The sequence below is a fragment of the Zonotrichia leucophrys genome, chromosome 2, assembly GCF_028769735.1.
Source record: "Zonotrichia leucophrys gambelii isolate GWCS_2022_RI chromosome 2, RI_Zleu_2.0, whole genome shotgun sequence".
Taxonomy (NCBI): Eukaryota; Metazoa; Chordata; class Aves; order Passeriformes; family Passerellidae; genus Zonotrichia; species Zonotrichia leucophrys.
In genome coordinates this window covers 91,298,181-91,324,672 of record NC_088171.1, presented here as the reverse complement: position 1 = coordinate 91,324,672, position 26,492 = coordinate 91,298,181, and the positions used below count along the sequence as shown (strand labels likewise).

The 26,492-nt window shown below is 37.2% G+C and overlaps 1 protein-coding gene across 2 annotated transcripts in view; it reads right to left on the bottom strand.

The window, feature by feature from the left end:
• The window catches only part of GABBR2 (gamma-aminobutyric acid type B receptor subunit 2), a 458,014-nt gene that overhangs the window by 270,629 nt on the left and 160,893 nt on the right, over positions 1-26,492 (bottom strand). For both annotated transcript variants that reach the window (XM_064705661.1, XM_064705659.1), the window contains exon 3: positions 5,582-5,752. In XM_064705661.1, coding sequence (XP_064561731.1) covers positions 5,582-5,752 — 171 coding nt within the window. The remainder of the gene's footprint in view (positions 1-5,581; positions 5,753-26,492) is intronic.

The window sequence follows — 26,492 nt, the reverse complement described above, 5'->3', positions numbered from 1 at the left end:
TAACTTCTGGGTCCTGGAGATGTCCCCTCCTGGACACTGCAAAAACTAACCCTTCCTGCCCAGAACCAGGACAAACAGCTATAACTCTTCAGGGTTATGAAACACTAAAGCTAGACTAGCTTAGAGCAGCAGGTTGGACAAGAGACCTCCCAAGATCTCTTCCAACCTAAATTACCCTACGGTTATATACCACAGCACACACTTTGAGCTGAAAATCCTGAAATATTTTGTAACCTCATTTATAAATCTTTGCCCCAGAATTAACTTTTGAAACAGTCTTCTCCCCGAGGATGAAAACAGGGCAGCAATCCATAAAATCTAGGACACAGAAGCACAGTAGTTATGAATTTGTCCTAGTTAAGTAACAGAACTGATGAAGTGTGTACATTATTCTTATACCAAGTCAACTTACACAACTGAAATATTAACCCAATGGAAAGGATATTTATGGAGACCTGAAGAACTCACAAAGGATGCTAACAGTGAGCTTGCCTATTGGCAGCCATAAAATACAGGTCACTTGAAAAGCCATAATCCTTGAATCCAAATAATGCCAAGAAAGGCAGTCTCAAGCTGCAATAGCAGTATAAGATGTATAGGTATTACCCGTGTGTTCCAAGAACTGAAAGCAAAGCGGCATAAAGTTCTCCACTGTCTCTACCTACCCTTAATCTCTCTTTGTGACCTGGAGAACAAGGAAGATATAACATTTTTTAATAAGGAAGAGAAGTTTTTTCACCAAGTAATAGGAAATGGGTGATAACCCAAAGCCCTGATGGAAAGGATTCCCAAAGGAAACAACTGAAATAGAAGCAAGAGATCCTCTGTGATCTTGGCCTCCAGAGATATACTGGAGTGAGACAGATAAACTGAGTAATTTGGACAACTGCCTCATTATTACAAGGCGAAGTAAACCAAAAAGACAGCTTGGTGACTTTAAGGCAGCTAATCTGCAGACAAGTTAGGTGAGCTTTAATTATTCAGGTGATAAGATCAAAGTATAAATTGCAGAGGGACAAGAGACAGTGATCTAGCTAAGAAAAGAAAGTCATCAGCCCAAAAATCCCTAAACTTAGATGGCAGGTAAAGATTTGCAGTCAGGATTCCTGTTGACTAAACTACATGGGTATGAAGTCCCTATGCAAGAACAAGCATCTAATTCCCCATGTGTTTAGGTGGAAGGACCACTGGAGAAAATTTAGATAGATATCCAAACTGCTGTAGATTAAAAAAGGAGAGAGATCTGTCAAACTAGTGCAGTTTGGGAGATGGGATATGGAAAAATGTGAGAACTGCTCTGTCTCACTGTAAACAGTTACTTTACACAGGCTGAGTTACTACACAGGCTTCTTCAAGGATTCCATAAATTAGTTTCGGCTTACTTTATTTTGTATAAGAGTAAGATTCAGTTACTTCTGATCTAATGGCATGTAAAGCATTTTCTTTATAGATAAGACCATTCAAATCCCAAGCTGATGGGCGTTTTACAACAGAGACAGTTTAGATCCTATTTGACTATTTTGTCACTTTCAAAAAAAGTCAAGAAGAATATTTTTGCCTGATGTTCCTTTAGAGGGAAAATTATAGTTTCAGTTGACCAGCACCTGAGGGCCACTAACAGGCCTTGATGGTCCTTCCTTTGGGGGCTCTATCCAGCCTTTAGCCCTGTGCCTTCAGTCTCTGCCATAAACCTATCCAGCAGACACCAGACCCAGCCCTGACTTGTGGATTGATTTGCCAGCTTGGCCTTGGACCTGCTTCGCTGCCATGGACTTACTTGCCTGATGATCTGCACACTTGGCCAATCCTGGCCTCAATCCCTGGCTCTGCACTCCTGCGTTGCAGCAGGACTGGGCTCTGCCCAGCCATCGCATGCTCTTCTGCTCTACTGCTCATGACTCCCATTCCTCACTGCTTCCAGACAGCAATTTAATTAGTTCCTGCAGTTTTTCCTGTGCTTTCACTGTCTGTATGGGGAAGGGAAAAACTCTACATGGAGCTGAAAAAGGAAGAATAGAGCTCTAATCATGTCCAGAAGACATGCTGTATAAAAATCACTGCAATTCAAGGAAGCTTTAACTGAATCTTGCACTACTTGAAAGCTGTAATGAATCACGGAAAATTGGGTTTGCAGACACAGAAAGTTGTTGCTTACCTTTCAAGAGAAATGGAGAGACTTTGAACTCAAGTGCAGCACTCTTGCAAACCCTTGAAAGATGCAGTTTTAGAACTTCTTAAGTGACCCTGACAGACACAAAGTCCCTCTGGCTGTCCCAGAGGAAGACCAAGAATCCCTGTGTTGTGTTTGTTTCGTTTTATCCTAAAAACCCCTATACAACAGAAGTTCAACAATCTACCCTTTCTATTTGACTTTTTTTCACTTCTAATCTTTATCATTAAATGTTTCCAAGTGACTCAATGTTTTTTACAGATTTCTCTGATCTACTTCCCTCTTGAAAATTATATTAGACCTGATGTACCAACTTCCACCTAATGATCACTAAGTAGAGTTATAATTTACTTTGTGTGACTTAAGTGTTAATATTGCATTACATTGGGATGGTGCAACAAGAGCTCTTTGCTTCCTTTCTACTTTTTACAGTAAATGAAGGAGTCTAAACGTCCTGCCTGTTATTCAATTTGCGGTTTGTTGTAGTGCTTGACATATCTTTCTCTGGAGATCTGCAGCCTACATAGCCATTTTGCACTTTTTCACTTAAATATTTTTTTTATTAAAACCTTTATCAATTTGCTAGTTTTGGCTGGGGTAGAGTTAGTTTTCTTCACAGTGTCCAGTATGGGTTTGTGTTGTGGTGTCAGAACCCAGGAAATTCATCTGGCTGCCATGGAGGACTCCAGACCCTGCCCGGGGATTCAGAGACCTTGTCACAGAGCCCAAGACCCCTGTGCCTTTGACCTTGACCCATGGAAACAATTGCAAACCTTTATATGAAGAATTACAAGTCAAGAAAGTTTAAGTAGAATGACAGTGAATTTATCACAGGTTGAAAAACAGATTTTTGAGTTATTTAGAATGGGGGCTCAGGGTCCTAAGATGGAGAAATTTGGGCACGCCTTGTCGTTTTTCCTTCTTCTTCCTAGCCTCCATCTTCTGGGTGATGTTGGCACTTTTAGAATGGTTTAGAGTAGAAACTCACTGTCTAACATAGGTGATAGGTATTGGGTAGTTATGGTAAATGTACACATAGTTTTTAGTATAAAAAAATAACACCGCCCCAAGAACAGGCAGTGTGCCTCAACCTGACCTGCCAGACAGACCTATGGTGGGTCAGAAAAAGAATGTTATAGATAAGAAATAATGAAAAACCTTGAGAATGAGAAAAAAGAATCCTGACTCCTCCTTCGGCTGCCCGGCTGGGAAAAAGAAGCTTGTACGTATCTCAGAGTCACTCTGACCAGCAGAGATTCTGAGAATTTGGATTTGTGCTGAGCACAGGGTTGATAATATAGAGATGGTTTTGTCATTCCTGAGCAGGGCTTGCACAGAGTGAAGGCCTTTCTGCTTTCCTTACTGCATCACTGGCAAGGGACTGGGGTTGTGTGGTGGGCTGGGAGGAGACACAGGTGGGACAGGTGATCCAAACTGACAGGAGGGATATTCCAGACCATATGATGTCATACTCAATATATAAAGTGGGGGAAGAAGGGGGAAGGGGAGGACATTTGGAGTGATGTGTTTATCTTCCTCATCAACTGTTATATGTGATGGAGCCCTGCTCTCCTGGATATGGCTGAACATTGTTCAAAACAATGAACTAATTCCTTGTTTGGCTTTGCTTGTGCACGTGGCTTTTGCTTTCCCTACGAGTCTGTCTTTATCTCAGCCCCTGAGTTTTCTGGCTTTTGCCCTTCAGAGTCTGTCCCCAAACCTGCTCACAGGGGAATGACCAAGCTGCTGTGTGGTGCTTGACTGCTGTCTGGAATTAAGCCAGTATCAATATCATTCTGCAACTCAATCCTGTCCTCAACAAAGTACTTGCAGCTTTTCCCAAGTAGGTATCAAATGCAATTTAATAAATATTTTCTCTATCATACTATCTGGAGAAAACCTTATCTCTTTCTAGAGAATACCATTTGAAAGAATCTCATCCTTCTTGTTTGACAGTATACCACTGATAACTACTCTCTGAAATTATTTCCAAGACAGTGAAGGGTAAAGCATACCATACTTTTTGGTGACTTTTTGCTTCAGCATTTGTTTTGAAAACAAATATTCTACTGACCTGACGCCAATTAACATCTGCTGCAGAAATATTGGTTAGAGACAGGACTGCTCTTACAGTATCTTCACCAAAATTAAGTTTCCCCTACTTTTCTTTAGGAGCATTTTTAACATTTTATAAGTCATGAAATATTGCACATCACCTATCACACCTCCTTGAGACTTGTTACCTTGTAGCAGAGGGAAATCAGATTGCTTTACATGATTTGTTCTTGACAAATCCATTTTCACCATTGTTTAGCATCTTTTTATTTCCTGTGTGATTCCAAGCAGATTATTTGCTCAAGTGTCTTTCTAGGAATCAAATTTAACCTGACTGGCCTACAATTCCCAGGGCCTTTGTGTGTTTTCTGGAAAGACAGACACAAATGTTTCTTCCCTCCCCCTATAATTCATTTACTTTTTATCCTTTAATTCTCAAAGCTCATAAGGGAAGAGTCCAAGATTTCTTAAGTATTCCATAGTGAATTAATTGTGCCAGACAATTTGAAAATATCTGACTCATCCAAGATGACTCTAACCTGTTTTTATCCCTCTTCCCCAGTTTTAATTACGCTAGTCTTCAGAGCACAGTCAGCCTTTTATAAAATCAATGCTGAGGAAGAAAAAACTTCCAACAACCAATCAGTCATGTCTCTGTTAGTTTTACCTCTCTATTAATTAATGGGGCAAATTTTTTCCTTGTCTTGCTCTGATTCATTACATATATGTTCTTTCATTCAGTTGTTGAAACATTGATTAATGGCATTTAGGCCATACTTTATTGCAATTTCTATGACCAAACTGTTGCTCAGGGTGAAACTTGAAAAATCTGTGGGGTGCATGGTATGTGATCGTATTAGTTCTGGGGGCTTCAGACATTTTTGTCTCAGTAATCTCCTCCAATATTTTCAGCCACAAACTTACCAGATTTTGCTCCTCAGTGCTCAGATTGATGCTTGTAATAAATCAGAGCACAAAAGGAACATGGTGACATTTGATTTATTTTCCTTTTTAAGGGAACCAGAGTCAGAATACAAGCCTCCCTCAAAAGCATATGTTTTTGCAAAACAAAGAGTATAAAGGAACCTTTGCACTGGGGTGCAATGATCTTGTGTGTGAAAAACAGACAAACATGCAAAAGAATGGGTAGCTTTCATCACAGACACTCAAATAAACCCCAGAAGGGAATTAAGCTTATTCTGTACAGCAAATGTGACCTACTAAGAGAAATCCAAACAGGACTGAAACAGTGGGACTTTTTTCTTTTTCCTGAATTGCTATTAATAAAGGAACTAACACCTTAGAAATCTGATATTAGAATCTCTCTGTGTGTTCTATAAATTATCCAAATCTTACCTCAGAGAACCTTTGTACATCCTGGGTTAAAGTTCCTACTCTTTTCCAGTGATAATGTTTGAGTAACTTCAAAATTGCTGGATTCACTGCATTATCAGATGGCACTGTCCGGAAGAAATAAGGATATTTTTTCTTATCAGCCAACTCTGGAGTTGTTGCTGCAAATGAAAGCTGGAAAAGAATCAAAGAACAAAAAAATGAAAGTCACCATAAGTCATGTAGCAGTCAGTAAAAAATCTTTGCTTTTCTCAGTGCAACAAGACACAGTCTGTGCATTGCTGTCATGTGGAGAAATTTCATCTTCAAAGATCTTGAATGTCCTACAACTACCATTTACTTCTAAAGAGATTTTTGAAATATTTTAGCTCTATAAACCACCTGCTGAAAAATTAAACTAGGAAATCTTAAAAGTCAGTGATGTAAAATCCTCTGTTTACAATAATGCATCTTGTATATTACACAGAGCAATAAGGCCTAAGGGAATAAATCTCTGTGATGAATTCCCCATCAATTTCTCTTCATAAAAGTTGAGAATATCTCCAAGAGAATATCATTTTCTCAAATTCTTATATATCTTAAATTACTGGATAAATCTCCAGTAGTACTTCCTGTCTTCATGTACCAAAACAACTCAAGGTAACAGAAAAACAGAAAATCATTATGTTAGCCAAGGCTGGAACTCAGAAGTTTACTCGGGTCTCAGCTTCCTTCACTGAAGCAGGCCCCCTGTGGTTCGTGCTATGAAAGGGGATTCAACAGCTAAAACACTGAAATTTGTTCCTGGTGAGAGAATGCTTATTACAAAAGAAAAGAGGAAACCTTTTAAAACATACAAAACCAAACAGAAAACTTCATTGAATTCTTCTGCCCAAGTTAAAGGCAGTGTGTTTTTGTGAATGTTTTTCAGACCGCATTTTGAAGAGAATGCCCGCACATTCACTTTTTGAAAACTGTCCTATTCCAAAGATACTTCTGGTCATTCCCTCCGGTTCTTTTTAGGCTTCTAGGAATGTACTTCTCAAGCATTTTTTTAGCCAGGATTTTTGGTTGAGGTTTCTTAAAGTACTGTTTAAATTGGTTTGACTGACACAAAATAAGCTTCCTGATACAATTATTTAAAGACTTTCAAAATCAATAGATAGTCAGAAAATGTAGGTGAATTCAATATATATATATTGATATATATATATATATATATATATATATGGTTGATACATATATCAACCATAGCTTTAAGTTTACACTTTCTAAATCAAGCATTCAATATATTTCAGTTAGACAACCTTTTCTGAAATTCAGAGTAGACAAGTTTAATCCAAAAAATCAGTTCAAGTCTTTTCTTCAAAAAGAGGAAAAAAATTTTCTTTCTCATATTCTTATATTCACTATTTCTTTCTTATAAAAATCTAGATTTAGACTATCAGAAACAGAACATTCTCTGTTTGATCTTAGAGTCACAAAGAATATATTGCATGGTTATAATGGCCTGAATGTAGTTTGTTTTCCAAATTAAAAGAAATCAAAACAATTTAAAGTGTGCATAATCTGGACAGTTTACAGTATACCATTCAAAACAGAAGATCCTTTCTCTTCACTGCTCAGGAGATAATGAATAATGTAATTGCCACATAATTCTGAGGTAAAATATTTGTAATGTAGCAACTGGACTTTCGCTAGATTTCATGAAAAAAGTGCAATATGAGGTGCTATGATATATTGTCATCTTGATTTTCCAAACCCATTCCCATAAGGAAAGAAGAATGAATATCTGCCAGGTAGACCTAGTCAGCTTTTCTATTTAGCCTGGTAGGGCTGAACATCATGCACTCACTGCTCAATGAAGGTGGAAATAAGGACCAGTACTGATGACTGAAAAAGAGAGAAAATTTGACATTAGAAATCCAACATGAAAAGGAATACCTCTCAGCAGCCCAGCAGCCTGCTCTTCAAGTTATTATGGGTTTGGATCAAACATAATTGGATTGATCTTAAGAAAAAGAAGTGAAGAGCAACACTGAAGGAAGAGTAGTGGCAAGAATCATCAGCAAGGTTCACCTAGCTCAGATTATTAAATTGAATGGATTTTTTTTTTCTGATCAGTAGTACAAAGATCCATAGTAATGAGAAGCATCTCTATATGTATGAGCTTGCTTTAGGGAGAAGATCCACGATATAAGCAAGACAATTCAAAACCATCCTTTGTGATTTTTTAGTGACTTAAAGGGCCTAAACTAGTGTCCGAATTGCTCAAATTTCCTTGGAAGCAAAGAAGCAAAACATTACCTCTCTTCATTGCTTACAGAAAGATGAAGTCTCATAAGAGATTTTTCAGCCATGTGAAGTGAGATGAGACAAATCCAGATTTAAGTGCAAAACTAATGATATCCAAATTACAAGAAAAAAAAATATTCCTCTTCATTTTCTTTTTAAATAAAGGTTTCATTAAAATAAAAAATGGGAAAATTTAATGTTCAAACAATTCTTATATTGTAGGATGTATTCAAAGTTCTTTCAAACATCACATATATCATTCAGCATCACTTTGACAATTAATAAGACCCTTGTAAGAGATGGAGAAATAGCCTGAAAAAGTTAAGTCATTAAAAATATTTAACTTTTCCTAAAATGATCTCTGTAAGAGTTTGGGACATGTAATGAACTTAACCCCAAAATCACCAGCACTCAATATTCTGGTTTGAGAGGGTCTAGGATGAAAAATGGAATAAAACCTCATTATGTTCTAAGAAGTGATTATAAAAGATAATGTTAAGAAATGAACTGATATTTTCGAAAAAGTATGCAAGACAGCACAGCTATATGGAAATATAAAGAAAAGACTCATAAAACCCCCTTTATTTTATGTGAGAAAGCAAGTAAGATCACAACACACTTCACCCACATATGCATTAAGATTGTACACTCCTTTTTAACTGAGCATTTTTCGTCTGTATTTTAGGGCCAAAGTTGTTTATTCACGGCTGATTTGAAACTTGCATATTGAAAGACTTTAAATAGTTTCTTAACTTCATTCTACAGGACTGAAAGCCACCCTGCTTTTTGTTACAAGAATTTATTTTGATATCTTAGTTAGGAGGAGGAGTGAGAGATAAACATTTATATGCAGGATTATAACTCAGCAATAAATACCAGTGGAATGTATGATGTCATTCATTCACAGAAAATTACTTTACAGAACTGCTAAAAGGTGATGGCCAAAAGTCAAACTTCAAGAAAGGATGAATGAAAAGAAAAAAAAGTTTTTAAAGATGTTATAAAGCAGAAGACAGTGGACAGCTACTGGGTGATACATCCTAACCCTGTGTGTGGTGTTTGTGTGTGTGCATACATAAACAGGTTCTGTGCATATATGTATGTAGACCTAGATTTTAAGAAAGCTTATATATATTATATAATTATCTATCTGTTTGAATGCTGTCAGAAAACCCTACTTCCTAGATATCTCTGAGAAATCTTTCTTTAGAATATATTTAGAATATCTGCTTCCAATTTGTGAGCAACTGGATCTGAACTTAAAGTGAGAGTATGTAGGGAAACCTAAGGCATGACTCAGATAGGAATTTCTGAAATGAAGTAGTATAAAACTTTGAAATAGAAAATAAGGTAATATTTACCATTCAAGTAAGAGCTATAAAATATTAACTATAGTATAACATGAGAACTAGATAGACTAGGGTATTGGATAGACTTTGGTGGATTGCTGAAAAACTGGAAAATATACAGAAAGATTTTATTATGGAAGTTTTTGGGGTCAGGCATATGTGTTGATGAATTAAATTTTCCCAAGAAAGATAATATTTTTTGAAAATGTCAATATAGTTGAAAATCCACACATTTTCATAGAAACTTTGTTATTAATACTGGATAGTGATGTGAAAGAAAAAGGATGCTAAAACAAAATGTTGAAAGGAACAGTTCTGCAGAAGGGGAGCAAAAGGTAGCTTCAAACCCCTATATTAAGTTTAGAGAGGGTATGGTAGATTACATGAGAAACATCAGTCTGAAGTGCTGTCAAATGCTTCTGTGTAAGGAAGGAATGATGCATTCAACGCAAAGTCAGTACAGAAGCAGGTATGATAAGATGATAAGCTCTTCTGTTCATTTAAAAAAAATGGGATGCAGCACTAATGAAATCAATGGGGAAGACTAAGAATTATGTAAAAAAGGATGAATACTATTAGAAAGCTAAAATGAATTTAGAAAAGGAAACAACACTATATATCCCATGTATATATCCCATATATGAGTCAAAAAGCTGGAAGGCTGAATGAAGCCACGCTGCTCTTTCATGTACTGCAGAGAGAAAGGAAGGCACCAGAAATGGCAAGTAATCTTCTTCTGTTCAGTTGTTTTACTATCTCTAGGAAGTATTTGTTTAATTTTTGTCACTGCAGTATGGTACAGAAGTCTAGGAAAAATAAAAGAGCAGAATTATTGCTGGGTAAACAGTTCCCCTCATGTAAGGCAGCAGGTCTATTAATGAGTCATATATAAATGGACTGTATCAGCTAAAGTAATCCAGTAACAGTAATCCTTTGCAAAATTATTGTAGACCCAAATGTGTAGATCTCAGCTGAGTCTGACCCAAGGTGAAAGGAGCCAAGAGGGCCTGGACAGAGCAGTCAAAGGCAGCAACACCAGTGCCAGCCGTAGCTGTGCGGAATCGAGCCCAGCCTCCAAAGTGGCAGTGTGGCTCAATGTGTACAATCTTGCTTTCGGGGGTTGTCCATTGTTTTCCCGTTCCCAGCCAGGGACAAGGAGAGTGCTGGGGGGAGCACCTGCCACCCTGTCTTTGTCTGGGGAAACCATGTGGTGCTGTGTGTGGAAGCAGCCACCATCTTGTCTTTGTCCCAGCAGCCACGCAGAACTATGTCAAGGTGGTGAACACCTTTTTGTGTATAAAGCACCCCCTTCTTTTGTATACTTTTGTTATTAATATTGTTGCTGTTACTGGGCATTTCTCAGTCCATTGCTGTTTGCTTTCAGTAAATTGTTATCTCAACCCATGGTCTCTGCCTTTGTCCCTCTCCAGCAGGAGAAGGGAAAGGAAGTGGCTATTTGGAGTTTAATTTCTACACCCTGTGTTCATGGAGTATTATATAATGGGTGGAAAAAGAAAAGGAAATTAAAGTGCTTTCAGGTAACAGGGTAACTTCCCTTGAATAAAATGTCATCTGCTAAGAGAACTGATTCATGCTTGCAAATGGGGAAATCAGCTTACTGAGCACCAGAGATTAGCTTAGTTTTCCTAGGTTTTTGCACTAAGCGTCTAAAAGTACTTTACTAATGATTGATAGAAATTTTTATGTGCCCCGTTGTTGCAAAACCAGTCCTGATGGAGCGGGTTTCATGGCAGATATCGCCTTTATTTCTTGCTCATTTTCTAGAAAGTTAAATTATGCTGATTAATCAGCATTGCTAAACAGGATATAAACTGCTGATTCAACTGACTGGTGCTAACATTTATCATCATAACTAGAGATTGCATGTCATGTATGCTTAGATAGAAAGCAGTATTTTCTGCAAAAAAGAGGAAAATGCAAATAATTCTTTCCAAGAAAAGGGCAGAACATCAGAAAGCTCCACAGAAAATACTCTTACAATGGTACAGGATTGCACACACAGAACCTTGTAGTACAAAAATAACAAGAACAAAACTCAGGAAGATGATGATTTGCAGCAATGTGTACTTGTGACACCACACACCACTCCTTTGTGTGCCTTGCCAGCTCTAATGCTTTGACAAGCCTGTGCCAACAATAATGATATTCAAGTTAAGCATGTGATGACTGTGATGACTTGATGGTCCCAGGAGCTAGAAGAACCAGAACGGAAACTAATGAATAATGAAGAGTTAAAAGATTTGCCTGCTGCCACTCTTGAGCATTAGATGATGTCACATAACAAATGAAACAATACACTCTTAACCCAGAGACAGAGAACAGGCTGAAGCATAACAAACTGCATTTTTAACAGAATGGTAATTATAAAATATAAGTATTTAGGTTAAATGCTAATTCATGGTAACCTTACTATACAAGCCAACTTATCCAGATGTGCAGTCTAACTGCCACTGAACTTGATCTTGTCTCTAGCGAAGTTATGAATAAATTTTAATCCCATAACAGTACTTGAAATAAGAACAAAAAAAAATTATTCTAGAAGAATATTAAAGTGAACCTTAAATACTCGATAGCCTGTATAATAAGAAAAGGGATAGATTAGAATGCCTTTTCCCACCTCAATGCACAAAATGTATCGCCTAATCAGCTTTGATGGATGACTTAGAGGAAAAACATGTGGAAGTAACATTGCAAAAATGGTTACAAGCACCTATATATTTGGGAAATATGTCAATAGAAGAAGGTAAGTGCAGTAATTTCATTGACAGTTGCCTGCATAGATATTCAAAGCAGGGAAAAGCAAAACACAGTAATAAAGTTCAAAAAACAAAGATACTGTTTCTTGACTATTCTGACCAGTACAGCTGCTGGTGATGAGTGTCTAGATACAGACAGCAAGGAAGTAGGTTCTGAGCTGGATGTAGAAATCATAGTGGCAATCTCCCTCCCAGTTATGCCCTAATCCTCATCCCCAAACAACACAAGTGATAAGTTGACATAAAGAAGGCATAAGTTGAACTAAAGAAGAAAATATTAAAAATAAATTATGCTTTTTCAGCAGTGGTAGATAGTTACATTTTTACCTGTCATATAATACTCTTAAATAATTACTTGAATGAAAGCTCTGGAGATTCCATCATTCAGAAGATTTTATGGGACTGGACAACGTTCATTGTTACAACAAATAGAACTCAAAATTAAAAAATGAGTAAGGCCTTTCTTTATGACAGCTGCAAGAGCACAACAAAAGTCTGGGAGAATATCTGTGATGTCTCACTAGGTGGTACATGGACAGGATGCCTCATCCAGATGGGAATATGAAGATACACATTGTATTAAACTCATTGGACAAGAATCAATCTCATGGATGAGCATCCCTTTCATAATCCATAACATATTACCCATGTGATTAAAGATACTGTTCCTTTTGAAATCAGATCTTTTGTCAAACACTGCTGCCCAATATCATCAGCTGTTACCTCCATTAATTCTGTGCCTGAAATTGCTTTCGCTGACTGCCTGTTGGCACCTGGGAGTTTACAGAAAAAGCACTTCCAGCTGGTCTCAAGGTTGGAAGGCACCTGTCTCAATGCTGATGGCATTCCAGTGAATTAATCTAATCACAATAAGACTGATATTCAGCTACATTTTGCTCTGGAGACATTTTAGGAAGCAGTCCTGGCTATTGAACTAATCAATATTTTTAAGGACTGAAAATTATTTCGATAAAATCCATATGAGAAGCACTTCAGCTGGAAGATGTGTGTCTACAGGTTGATGAAAAAGGAGCATTCAGTCTTGTTTCCTTCTTGGGCACCCCAAAATACTCACAACATAATTTAGTAAGACCCTGTAGATGTCTGAATCCAAGAAGTCAGACCAGACTATAAATTTTGGTCATTTGATGTTAAACTTTTTAAATCCCAAAAAGTCTGTAGGTTAGGATGGTGATTCAGGAGCAGTGATTGAAGCTCTGGGGCCCCCAGTGTAAGAAGAATGTGGCCTGCTGGAGTGAGTCCAGAGGAGGACCACAAACATGATCAGGGGGCTGGAGCACCTCTTCCAAGAAGACAAGGCTAGGAGAATTGCTTAGCCTGGAGAAGGAAAGACTCTGGAATGACCTTGTAGCATTTTCCAGTGTCTAAAAGGAATTACAAGAGTAGAGGGACTTTTTTAAGGACATAAAATGATAGGAAAAGGGGAAATGGCTTTAAATTGAAAGAGATTAGGTATTAGGAAGAATTTTTTTTTTTTTACTGTGAGGGTGGTAAGGCACTGGAACATGATTTACTAAAAGATGTCACTAGCCATGGCAGGTGGGTTTGAAACTAGATGATCTTTAAGGCCCCTTCCAACTCAAGCCATTCTATGATTCTATGAATCCATTCTCAGCTGACAGATGCTTTTTTGTCTTCAAGTCATGGAAAGGATAAACAGTAGCTGAAAACTAGCAGATCTGCTAAAAAAGAAAAACGAAACTACAAAAGGGAAGGAAACAACCTAGACCTTAGCACTTCTGCTTCACCTGCCTCTCAACATAGAATATTAACTACACCAGCAAGAGCCTTCATTTATGAACTCTACAGAAAAAAAAATATAAGTTAAAAGAATTCTTAGAACAACATTTTTGGTGAACAGGAAATAGTTATTAGTGTCCAGAGTAAAATATAGTTACATATCAAATTCACTCCAAGTAATGGGGATCCATTTTAAGTTCTAATAAATACTGCCTCACTAACCTATGACATTAACATTACTTACAGGATAATGAAGTACACGATAAAGTTATGGAAAATGTCCTTCAATTCAGTGATCAACAGCGCAATCAGTAAAATTAATAGTAACTTTATGGTTCAGAGTTTCAGAAGGTAGTCAGGGGAACATGAGGCAGAATCATCTCCAACAGATGACCCCATTTAAAAATGGGGTCAAAAATAAAAATTAAAGATTTATAATTAGGCTTTACTTGATTCTTTCACTGTTAATGGAAAATAAACAATTGCTGTCCTCTTTTCATTGCATATTTTTTCTGACCATTCATTTGAAAAGATCTGTTAGAGCCTGAAAAATCATTAATTCATTTTTCTACACTCCAGAAACTACTTTCAGATCCATATTAAACAAAATAATTTGCACCTAACACGTGTTCTGCTTATTGTTACAGGTTGAACAAAGCATTGAAATTAAATGTCAGATCTACTGAAGCTGCTGCAAATTTTGTTTCAATTTCCAAACAGAATAAGAGACAAAATCTTTTGAACATTTTCAAAAATGGAACCACATTGCAAAAGAGGGCTGTGCATTTTTGTCTGCCACACTCAGATGCTTAGCATTTGGCCACTGGCCTAGATTATACCAGAATTCAGCTTCAAATCCCTGTTCTCCCTCAGTCACAGCATTATTGTTTATTCCAAACCAAGTAAAGTTTCCTATGCTCATACTCTTGGTACCCAATTTTCTTTTTTCTTGTCTGTAAAGATTATCCTCAAAGTCTAGTGGAAACCAACAACTGCACAAAACACTTCACCTTTGATAAAACAGGCTATATTGCCAAATTCCATTTTTAAAAAAAAAATCTTTCCAGACCTATTCACCACAGTGTGCTCCTGGCTAGCTGCCCAAAACTATTATCATTCTATTAGTATTGTTTGTTTATCAGATTTCATCCAGCTAACACATGCTAAAACTACAGCTGTTCTGTCTACATTTGGTCTTTAAATATCTGGTTCATTATTTTTTTCTTTTGCCTATAAATGATGAAAAGAGGGAAAAAAAATCTCACCAGTACAAATTATAAACATGCAATATTGGTTTTGGGAGAATATGAACCCTTCACTCTACTGGAAATAGGGAGCAGGGTTGTTGGTGAGCTTTAAGATGAAAATTTCCCAGTTCTTCTGTGGAGTGGACACTCCATTACAATCCCAATAAAGTTTTTTCCATCTTTTATTTTTTTTACTGGAATACAACATCATGTTAGCTCAAGATTTACAGAAATCTTTACAAAAATAGTTTTTTTCACAGTCCTAAGCTATGAATTAATGATTTGTTTATTTCTTCATTCTCTGGTTTCAAACCTAAGCAAGAAAGCTCAGATTTTTCAGGCTGAAACAGGTGACAGGCTCACTATGCAATGTAGTAATACACAAAGACACTGTTTATTCTACATGGAACAGCATAGCTCAGAGATGACTGATCAGGTCCTGGGAGCAATATCTCCTCACTAATTCTGTACTCAGCCTGGGCTAATTTGCCTTTTCTTTAATCTCTAACTTTTCTGATATCTCAGCACTGCATGCTGCAGTTACATCCCCAGAAGTGCTTAGAGAGTAGTCCGACATCAGTCACCTGGAACTGCATCCTTAATAGTGGATAAGAAGGGCTATGGTACAGAAATCAAGGGCTTGCTGGAGGGGAGATGTTGAGAAAAAAATGGGTAAAAAATCAGGGAAATTTTTGCCAGCAGACGTTGCCAGCAAAATAAATTCTGCTTGCCCAGCAGCAAGGGTAACTTGGGTTACATTGCCACTAAAAATGTTCAGCAGAAATGTCAATCACAATTATGATTATAATATATTTGGCATTAAAATGTCAAATGTGTCGTTGATCCTCCTCTAAGAAATAACCAAGATCATGCATATTTTATGCATATTTTCTTAATCTGCGGTCAGCACAGAATTTAACAAATCTGATGGGAATCTACATGTACAAAACCTTTCAGCAACTTATGCAGCTAGGAAATGCTCATGCAGATATATTCAGACAACCTAAATCACAAAACTGTCAACTTAAAGCTGCATTCTGTGTTTTTTAATCTGTAAGAGGTTGTAAAAAAAAAAAACTTAATGAGGCATTTTAATCTAGTTTTATTTTGAAATAAAAAATGTCAAACAGTCTTGGTTCAAGTACAGTTACAAAACAAAAACCCCTCTCGAATGTTACGGAGGAAGTGGAGGAAGCCATGAATGTCTCCTTCCAGTGCTGATGGCTGCAGGACATAACCTAATTGTTGCTCAAGGAATCCTCAAAGTGTTTTTCTCAATACCTATGCCTTGCAGGTCACTTCAGCAGTTACTATTAATTTAATAAGAGTTTCTTTATGCTTGCATTTGATTTTAAGTACAGTACTTGCCCCTGGTCTTTGAATGCATGCTGGGTACAAAGCATTAAGATTATCTACACCATTTAAGATTATGCACACTTCAATTAGATCTCTCAGCCATTTTCCTAAGTTGCTGCCATCGCCCTAGTTCCTGCAGGCTGAAAGCTGAATGTTTTCTCTAGACCTCATTATCTTTTTTGTCACTTACTCCATAAAACTGTTCACTACGATCCCATCAATTCCTGAAAACAGTCCTTATCAACCTGGTCTTCTTACAATACTTTCCATAGCTTACATCCCTCCAGGTGAGATAGAAACAGAACTAAATCACTCCATATCCATATGCAGTACTAAAGCCAATGGAGCCTTAATTTTTCACATGCAAGGAATAGCTTTGTGCTCGATCTTTGTCACTGAGCCAGAAAAGTGCTTGAGAATATAGTTTAATTTTAAATATTTCAGTAGCTTTATTGATTTGTGAGGAGGAACTCGTATATGAAAAGTCAGGTGTGCATTAGACTTCAGTACTGCTTATTAGTTTTGGAAGCTGCTTTAAGTATCATCTCTCCTAATTCAATATCATGTATTTCATTATTTATTACTCACTTCTATGTGCACTGAATAAGTTGTGAATTTTGAAGTCACTTGCCTCTTCTCAGCTCTCTTATTTGTGACACAGTGTTTTCTGAATTGCCATTTACTTTTAAACAACATTTCTGACCAAGTCTTTAATATTTGTGTGGGTAGGTTTCTTTATTTTGTTGGGTTATTTACCACATATCTTATGGCTTTGTCAACTTAGTCTCAGCAGACTGACTTGGGCTTTTGTTATTTTGGGTAGTATTGAGTTATTTCTGGTCTTTTTCAAACACTGGTCTTGGGCATATTCCTGATAAATGTGAACTTTTCTGCTATTTTTACTGACTCTGAATGGGACAAACTCGTGATGGTACAGACAGCAGGGAAAATGAAAAGCATCTGTGGCAGGTGACCAGAGCAATTCCACTTCATATTCACCTGGCGATTCAGAAATTAAATTGGTGATCTGTATTGCTTTTCCTGAGGAATTATACTTCATTTCATGCTAATATAGTTTCACTATGAATTTTTAAGTACCTCCTGCAGTTAAAAGAATGTCAGCTTTATCAAATATATATATCTATCAAGAGATGCACTAACAACCAATGCACTGTGCATCTGGGTGAAAAACAAAATAAGATTTGTTATATTCAGTCTTTCTTACAAGCAGGCTATTCAGAAATTCTCTGAAGTTGAACAGCTAAGTTTCTTAAATTAACATCAAATTTAGTTTTCACCCCTTTAAATATAACTACTAAAGAGAACTACACCTTTGAGACAACTCCTGTTATATCTTTACACTTATCCAATAAGAAAAGAGAAGGTAAACCACAAGTGACAGACTACCTCTGACAGAGCTATAGTAAAAATGAAGATACTTTTCCTAATATGCATATGGCGCCTTTGCAGATAGTTCACCATTAGAAACCATTAGAAATGAATAGGGAATTCTTTTCTTTTTTGTCTTCTCTTAATTAGTTTAGCAGCAGATTCATCCAGTTTAGCAGCAGATTCATCTACTACTATTCATCAGTGGTTTTGGCAGCTTTTGTTTCTACATCCCAATAGTTTACCTAATTTCCAGCTTCCTGGACTCTTGATTTTCCCCTTACAGAGAAATTCATGTTACTCTGAACAGAAAAGTATGTCCCAGAGCACAGATAAGGAGTGATCAGAAGGCAGTCAGCTTGAATACAACCTCTTGACCCATTCCAAAACAAAACTCTGCAGATAAAAAGCAGGGAGGAAACCCTGTGAGGAAATTACCAACAGCAAGGACTGCATGACACACCATGAGAGAGATGGACAAGAGAATACAGGAGAGGTGTTGTTCACTGCACAGAAACACACATTGTAGTGGAAAAAAAACCAAAAACAACAAAAAACAATTAAACAAAGGAAAATATCAACAGTCATAACATGCACAGACAGTATGGACAAATAAAGTGAAGAAAAGAAATCTTGGCCTATTTTTTATAATATGCTGAAGGGTAGGCTTTGTGCCTACTTGGGCTGATATATGCAAACACAAGCATCTAGCCACACATGGGTTACATGTCCAGGTGTTCAATGAATGCATTTCAGAGATCTTCAACCACTAAAAAACATGTGTCACGTGGACATCACAGACTGAGAGTAGAGGATAACATATGTTTTCCAAGACTTAAGTTTATGTGAGAAATTTTATGTCCCAGTATATTTTAAAAAGTGTAAAACTTCAAATTTGATGTGATTTATATTGGTATGTCATAACATATATTGACTTGCCTAGGGTAAACCTTAAGATGAGATGAATCACTCTCTAGAAGCATCTGCTGCTAACTACTGTAGGCACCAGTGGGAGACTACAGTCACTGTATCAGATGCAGCCACCTACAATGCACTTGGTCAAATGAATCCCACAAAAATTATCAGACCTATATAGATATTAAAGCATGTGAGAAAGCAGTGAGCCACCTAGAAGATACTTTGGCCTCCTAACCCCTGAGGAATTTAAGGCATTTGATCTCTTTAAAAGGTTAAACTAAATGGTTAGCAAATCTGACAGTGCCTTAATTCTTCAGAAATCGTAGTAAAAGAAATCACAGAATTTTCAAGTGGTTCCATATCTTCACTGTAAATGTCTTACCATATTGCTAAGTCTTTAGATAACTGAATTTTCACTGCAAGTTCTCTCAACCTTAAATGCACTTGAGATTCAAGTCAGGTGTTTCAAAACAGTCTTAACCTTGTTCTTAGCACATATTTCATCATAGCATAATACTTCCACTTGTACATAAAGTATCCAAAGCAACTGATGGGGAAGCTGTTTAAAGTCAAGCTGTTTTGTCAAGTAAGAGCTGCCATTTGAGCCAGTCATTTTTTGCAGTGCCATTAAGCATGTAATGCCATCACATGCCACACCAATATAACCTCCCTCGATGACCAACAATGTCATTTACCTTAAATCTCAAGCAACAGCCATACAAAACAATGCCCACATAATTTCAGCTGCTCCTTTTGGGATTTTTTACATCCATCCACACAACCAAGGCTGCAGTTGGACCAAGACACTGCTATATCCTCACTACTGCATGGCACTTGAGCTCTCACAGTCATGAGGTAGAGCACTCACTTTCTGCTGTTCATTTTCTGCAAGTCCTGCTTGATAAAGAATAAGTGCAACACAGCTGAAATACAACAAGAATTATATTTTAAATTGCTAAATCAAGGAGAAGAGGCAACAACTTTTACCTAACACTTTCTTTATTAAGCTGCAAGGCTTTGCAGAAGCAGTGGGTGAAATTGTGAGGAAAAGGACACTGGACAGACACTGCACACAAATCTGGTGATTTTTGGTTTGGTGATTCAGAAACCATTATCTCCACTGACAACCAGCTAAATATGCAAGAGAGGCAGATAGGTAGAAGGCTTTCTCACTATTCTTTGCACAAAATGGTGCACCAGTGCTATGAAGGTTGGCTGGGAATGATAAGAGCCACCAAAAAGTAGCAGGAGTCAACCAAAGAAGCAAAATAAAGTCTCAAAAATATGAGATCTGGAAGTGTTTTGAATTATTGGATCCAAAAAAAAAAAAAAGGAACTATTATACTCTCAGTCCCTAAACTGGATATTATTTTGTTGTCAGGACTTCATTCAAATAGTAGTTGTCTCAAGTCCTTTAGTGCTAGATGCCTACATTCAAGTTACTGGTCAAATAAAAATGGAATGTCTTACTGTTGATGGAGAGGATTATTTTTTTTGTATTCACATAGACGTTACAATAATTCAGAAATTTTGATACCATTACTTATTGATATTATTGAGATCTCATAAGCTATGCATAAAGACAGATGCACAATCTTCCTGTGTTGAGAGCCTCTATCTCTCACTGCCAATAAAACCATGCATTTATTCAAGTTCTGAGCCCACAGGACTCAGGTCAGTGTAGCTGCTGGAAGTGAGTTAGTCAGGGAGTGGCAGAGAAGGGCAACATCTCCAAAAGGAATACTACAGCTTCTGGGTATTTATGGTTTCTGGGTGCTTATTTCAGAAGGGCACAGCTCAGAAGCTTCACAACAGCTTTCAAAGAGTAAGAGGCCACTTCAGTTTTTTTGAGGGGGGCTAGGAACTGTATATGCAGTTACTGTGCAGTATTCCAGGTTCAGATAGCCATCTTACTGTCTCATTATTTAAATGTCTGTCATTAAAAAACAGTGTTACTTGAGTCACATAATTCAAACACATGATTTCACAAATGCAAATTCACAAATCCTACAACTGCAGCTCTCTCATTGCTTCTGCACTCAGAAGCTGCCATGCATCTAAGAGTTGCAGATAAGAGAGTAGCTTTAGATTTCACTCAAGATAATCAGCCATAAATTTGTTATCGCTTCACTCCTCTTCACGAAGGCTTGAGAGCTGACAGTCTGAGGAGATGAATGGGAAAAATCCACACAACATTCAAATTTGTTCATTCAAATTAATTCAATCAAGTTATTCTCAAAGGAAGGCAAACACCTACGCAGGGATCCACTTTGCCCGAGATACACGCTCCAGTTTGAAAAAGCTCAGCATATCGGAGAAATGGCCATCACCAGGTCAAAGCAAAGATGCACACTGTTGCTTCCTTCACCTCTGGGTCTGCTCTCTCCTAGGTCTCTGTGCTCTTAAATATCTGCTCTCAGCCACTGCTAGAGATATTTGCAAAGGAAATTCCCAACCTCCAGAAATTTGCATCTCAGTAATTTATTTGGATATTTCTGTTGCCTTTGGATTTAATATTTTTCACACCTTTTATTTTTCCCTTCCATGAATTTATTGAGTTCAACTACTTTTTGAAGGCAGCAATATTTGGCCCACATAATAATCCACAGCAGAGATGAACAGATTAAGCTCAGGTTGAGGAATCAGGTCTTCCATTTGATTTCGAATTTGCTGCTTTCATGTTTCATTTTGTGCTGCCTAGTTTTTACTTAGAAAACAGAGTGAATAAATTACTGTCTTAGTAAAAGTTCAGAGGAGCTCATGACCAGCACCATCTTAACTGCCTAAGCAATACAGAGTACTTGTTATCTTATTCTGTGTATTTGATAAGAAGGTCAGGATTGCAAGATCTGAGTACAGGTGCCTAGCAGCCCAAAGATTAGTAACACAATTTTGGCAGACAGTGGAAATATTCCTTCTACTAACAAAAAGGTAGATGTTCATGGGTAAATACTGGGTTTTAAACTGTTACAATCTTAGATTAATTATTAATTTTATGTAACCCACTGGCAATGTTAGAGGTGTTTTAATTACTGGAGATAGTTTAGTGGTGAACCTGGAGGTGATGGGATAACAGCTGACTTGATGAAGAGGTCTTTTCCAACCTTCACAATTCTATGATTCTATGATACAAGTGCCTTAGGACACCTGTGTGGCAGCATGACATTTAAAATACTGTAGGACAACTGGCCTATCCACTGACCTTTTATATGCATACAAATTCAGGTCTTTAAAGGCTTATGATTCATTACTAGTTCTTCCTATACTCACTGCAACTTCCCAAAGAGAACACAAGCAAAGGGTGCAACTTGCTGGCACAGTGAGACAACTCTGGCAATTTTTAGTTGAAGTTAAATCTCTAGTCTTTAGGCAGCTTTCAATTATAATGAGACAGGAAATAGCATGGAATTGCTCCCAGGATAAGAATTTTAGAGGTGGTTCTGTAAAAGTCCATCTCCACCCTCAGACAATAAATGAACATGGCTGCATTCAGAATCCAGCCCCCTTCTTTCTTGAAAATGCATGGACACCTGTAAACTATATTAAAAATAAATTAATAAATTCTCATAAGGAAGCTTACCAGCAAAAATAACTATATGGACATTCTAAAATCCCTCAGGTTTCATCTTGGCAATTAGATTTCACCAGAGCCAAGCAAAAATGGACAAAAGAGAAGATGCTGTGACTCCTGCATTTCAGGACGTGTGGCTGTTACGTTTATTGCTGGGAAGCCAACAATGCTCCCAGCCCTCAGGAGCCCTGCTGTTCAGCATTCCTGGCTCTTACAAGCTCTGTCAGGCATCTGGCAATGCTTGCAGCTGACATTAATCACCGACTTCGGGGCTCACAGCTGTAACAAGCAGTTCCAGAAACTTGGTGGTGCTAGTAAGAATTTATTTCACTTAGCAACAAACGTTGGCATATGGGTGTTGCTTGTAATTCGTAAGGAGCTTTTGCCAATGCTATTAGCTTCCACAGTCAGCTAGGGTTATAGTAATGGGAGACTTAAGAACTTTTAGGACCATTTCTTTGTTGTGCCTAACAACAAAGAGTACCTTTGGCTGCAGTCACTGTGCATACAAACATTCCCAACATGTTGGCAAATTTCCTAATAATAACCAAGTGCCCGATACTACCTACAGCTGTGGAAGCATTTGTCAGAACTTCAAAACGCCACTGCTATGTCAACAACATGTACAGAGTTCAACAAGTCGTTCTTACAATGCCAGGAGATATTCTGCCAGAGCTCTGCTCTGCAGCTAAGTCCCCCAGCAGGGTATGTTCGCTCAAGCTCAGCACCATGTGAATAAAGTCACGGAGATTTTAAGCAATGTGAAAATATTGAAAGCTACACCGCAGTGAATGCAGGACGCTGAGCACACAACAGCTCTGCTTCTGAATGCTGGAAAATACATTTAATGCAGCAGAGAGACTGAGTAGAACATTTTAGTTCTGACATCATTGTCATTAGTTATGAAGACATCTGTTTTGGGTTGTTTATTTTTAAATCTAAATTAAAAATAAAAAGCAAAATGCTCTAAGCCTTATAAACATGTAGATTTGCTTCATGATGTCTCAATAAAGAGATGTCCAAGGAAATACTACAGTGACATAATTTTCAAAAGTAATGTAATATGAAAAATACAGTGCAATTCAATCCCTGAATCCTCTTATATAGAAGTATATTAATCCTATAATATAGAACCATATTTAAACATTATTCTACTACCGATCAAGAGAAGAGCCTGCCAAATCTTTCCTTAACTTCAAATTTAATTGTATCTGCTAATTCCATGGAGGAAATTTTGAAAATTTTTTATGTTTTGCATTGGCAGAAGACAAATTTCTCTCTAAAGAATTTAAGTGAAATTATTTACTTTAACTTTTCTTAATATAAAAAAAAATGTATTACATGTCATTTCCTCATTTCATTTGGAAAATGGTTAAGAATTTTCTTCTACAAGCCTTTGTTTAGCTTGCTTTGGATTTTATATATTATACACCTCTAGATATATGACATTAACACTAGTGCTTTGAGATATCTTATAAAAAGCATGGCTAAAGTCAATTTTGATTTCCAAAAATTTAGACATATGTTGAAGGACACAATTTTAGTGCATAACTGACTGTTTTCAATTTATTTTTCTTCATGCTTCACTGCTGACTTCATCATAAACATAAAGGGCAAATCATGCTAAACCAGTCAGATCATCCTTTTTGATAGAAAACAATCTTTGTATCTGAAGGAAAAACAAGGGGAGTGAGGGGAAAGGCATATCTTGTTTTTAACAAGGTTTTTGACACCATCTTATGATGTTTTGTAAGCAAGCTAACAAACATCCTAAGCAGATTGAACCACTATCCAGTTGTTAAAAACCAGTAGGAAAGTGCAAAAGAAAATTTGCTATGAAAATTTCATGTGACATCATACAGTTTATGCTGCTTACCTACAGTCTTTTCCAGCTGTGCTATCTTATGGACTGAATGATGAAACAACATGTAAACTATTACACTTACAGATAACAGATAAGAGGGGATCTAAGATACACAAATGCAGCTGAATAATTCAGAACAATGGTAAATGCGAAAATTACTCTGGAAAAAAGAAGATGAAATTTACTAAGATGAAATTAAAAAACCTTTATACATTTCAGAACAATGAAACCCACCAAATTAAATAATAACAAAAAAAACAGTAAAACCCCAATTTGTTAGTCTTGCATGGGGAAATTAAAATATGTGAGCATATAATAGTTCACAGAGTTGAATGTGAATCAAGAATAGAGTTCTGCAGGATGAAGGTCATGCTGCTTCATATGAATAGGAGTGTTCTCTGTACTCCAGCAGGAGAGAAGTTTGTCCTCTACTGCTGAGGTATGGCAATACAAGAGCCAAGTCTAGGAACATTTTTTGTTCTGAATACCAAGACAAGAAGGGGTCAAACATTTCTTTTCTGTTGCTTTCCAGAGCTTATGCACAAGATCAACACAAAAAGTTCAAGCAATCCAACTACCTAGAAGGAAAACACTTCCAATTTGTGGCGTGTAGTCAGTATAATCTGCCCACTGCCATATAAAATTAGACCTTGTTCATCAAGCCCCATTCCAGCAATTGCAGGATACCACACAGTAAGAAGAATCTGGAGAACACGTGCTCCAATGAATCAAATCCACAGACTATTCCCTACACACTTCATTAAGCTGAAAACTTGTGGTAAAACCCCTTTTGACTCAGCAATGATGTACCACAAAATGAGGGCATAGGAAGACAAGAAACGCTGCCAATGCCCTCGACCTACACAGAAACAGGGGATTTATCCTGTGAAATTCCTAATGACCTTTATTAGAGCTGTTGAATCTGGTGGCCCAGCAGAGGAGAGGCTGCCCCAGCTCTGTGCCCCCAGGTCCAGCCAATAGCAAGGCTGGACAGGTATTCCATATACAGGGAATACACACATTATACATATATTTGTGCACATGCACACTTGTTTTCCTCATATAAACATAGTTACAGAGCCTGCACACAGCCAATAAGTATTCCCAATCTCTCTGCCCTCACAACCTCCCTCGATGTAGGTCATCTCAGAGCTTCACTCTTTGGATGTGTAAAAACTTTTTAAAACCTTCAAATCTAAATGCTCCATGAATACTGTACATGCATTTGGTCTTTGAACAGAAAAATAACGAGCATCAAAGCTAGCTGGAAAATACTCATGTACTTTCTCATCATCATTTCACTAAACAAGTTATAACATTTTCCCATCAGGAATCCCTCATTCTCTTATTCATCTCCTTTGGACTGTTCCTGTTTGAATGGTGTGAACATTTTGGCCAGATTTTTGCAGAATGTTCTAATTATTTAATGAGGTATTACCCATATCTTGTACTATGGTACTTGTTCCAATCAAGACCCCCTTGCCATGACTAAACTTAATTGTGTTTGCATACACATCATCCTGGTGTTTTATAGTCACAGGTGACTCAAGCCCTGTGTCTACGGCAGAAATTTTTGTTACCAGTTCTGAAACACACAATTCTGCACAATGAATCCTTCCTGCACAACTGCTCCTTTCAAAAGTACTTCTTTTCTCTGTAATTCAGCAAGAAAGCCCTTTTCAGTAATACAATATGTGTGAACAGAGGGGAGGTGGAATATTGATATTCATTGCTATTATGAAGGAAGAAATTTATAGGGATGGTCTAAGTAATAGTTTATTTTGGGGGGTATTCTGATGTAAATCAGAATAATTATCTTTGCTATTTAGTAATGGACATAAATACAGCAATGGACTGTTACAATTGATGTGCCTTTTAAATTTTTTATTTATATAAGTTATACATATTTCTATAATATATATTATACTTATATTTTATAAGTTTAACTTCGTTAATATGCACTTAATCATGGTTGTAGGTAAGATTTCTTGACTTTACCTGATTTAAAAAAAAGGCCTATTTTATCCCTCAACTTAATTGAAACACTGGGATTTTACAGAAATACTAAAAAAAAATGTTACTTATGGAGCCATTTTGGGTTTTTTTCCCAAATATTTTCATTTTACTTTTCATAAATCTTTCTAATTTTGTAGAATAAGCTTGTTTGGAAGGAACTATAAAAATCTGGTTCCAACCCACACTCCCACAGCCAGAGATGCCACCCACTAGACCATGTTGCTCAAAGCCCCACCCAGTCTGGCCTTGAACACTCCCAGAGACAGAGCTCCTATGGGCAACCCACTCTAGTGCTTTACCATCCTCAGAGTGAATATTTTCTTCCTAACATCTAATCCAAATCTTTTCCCTTTTAGTCTAAAACTGTTACCACTAAGTGCCCATGTAAAAAG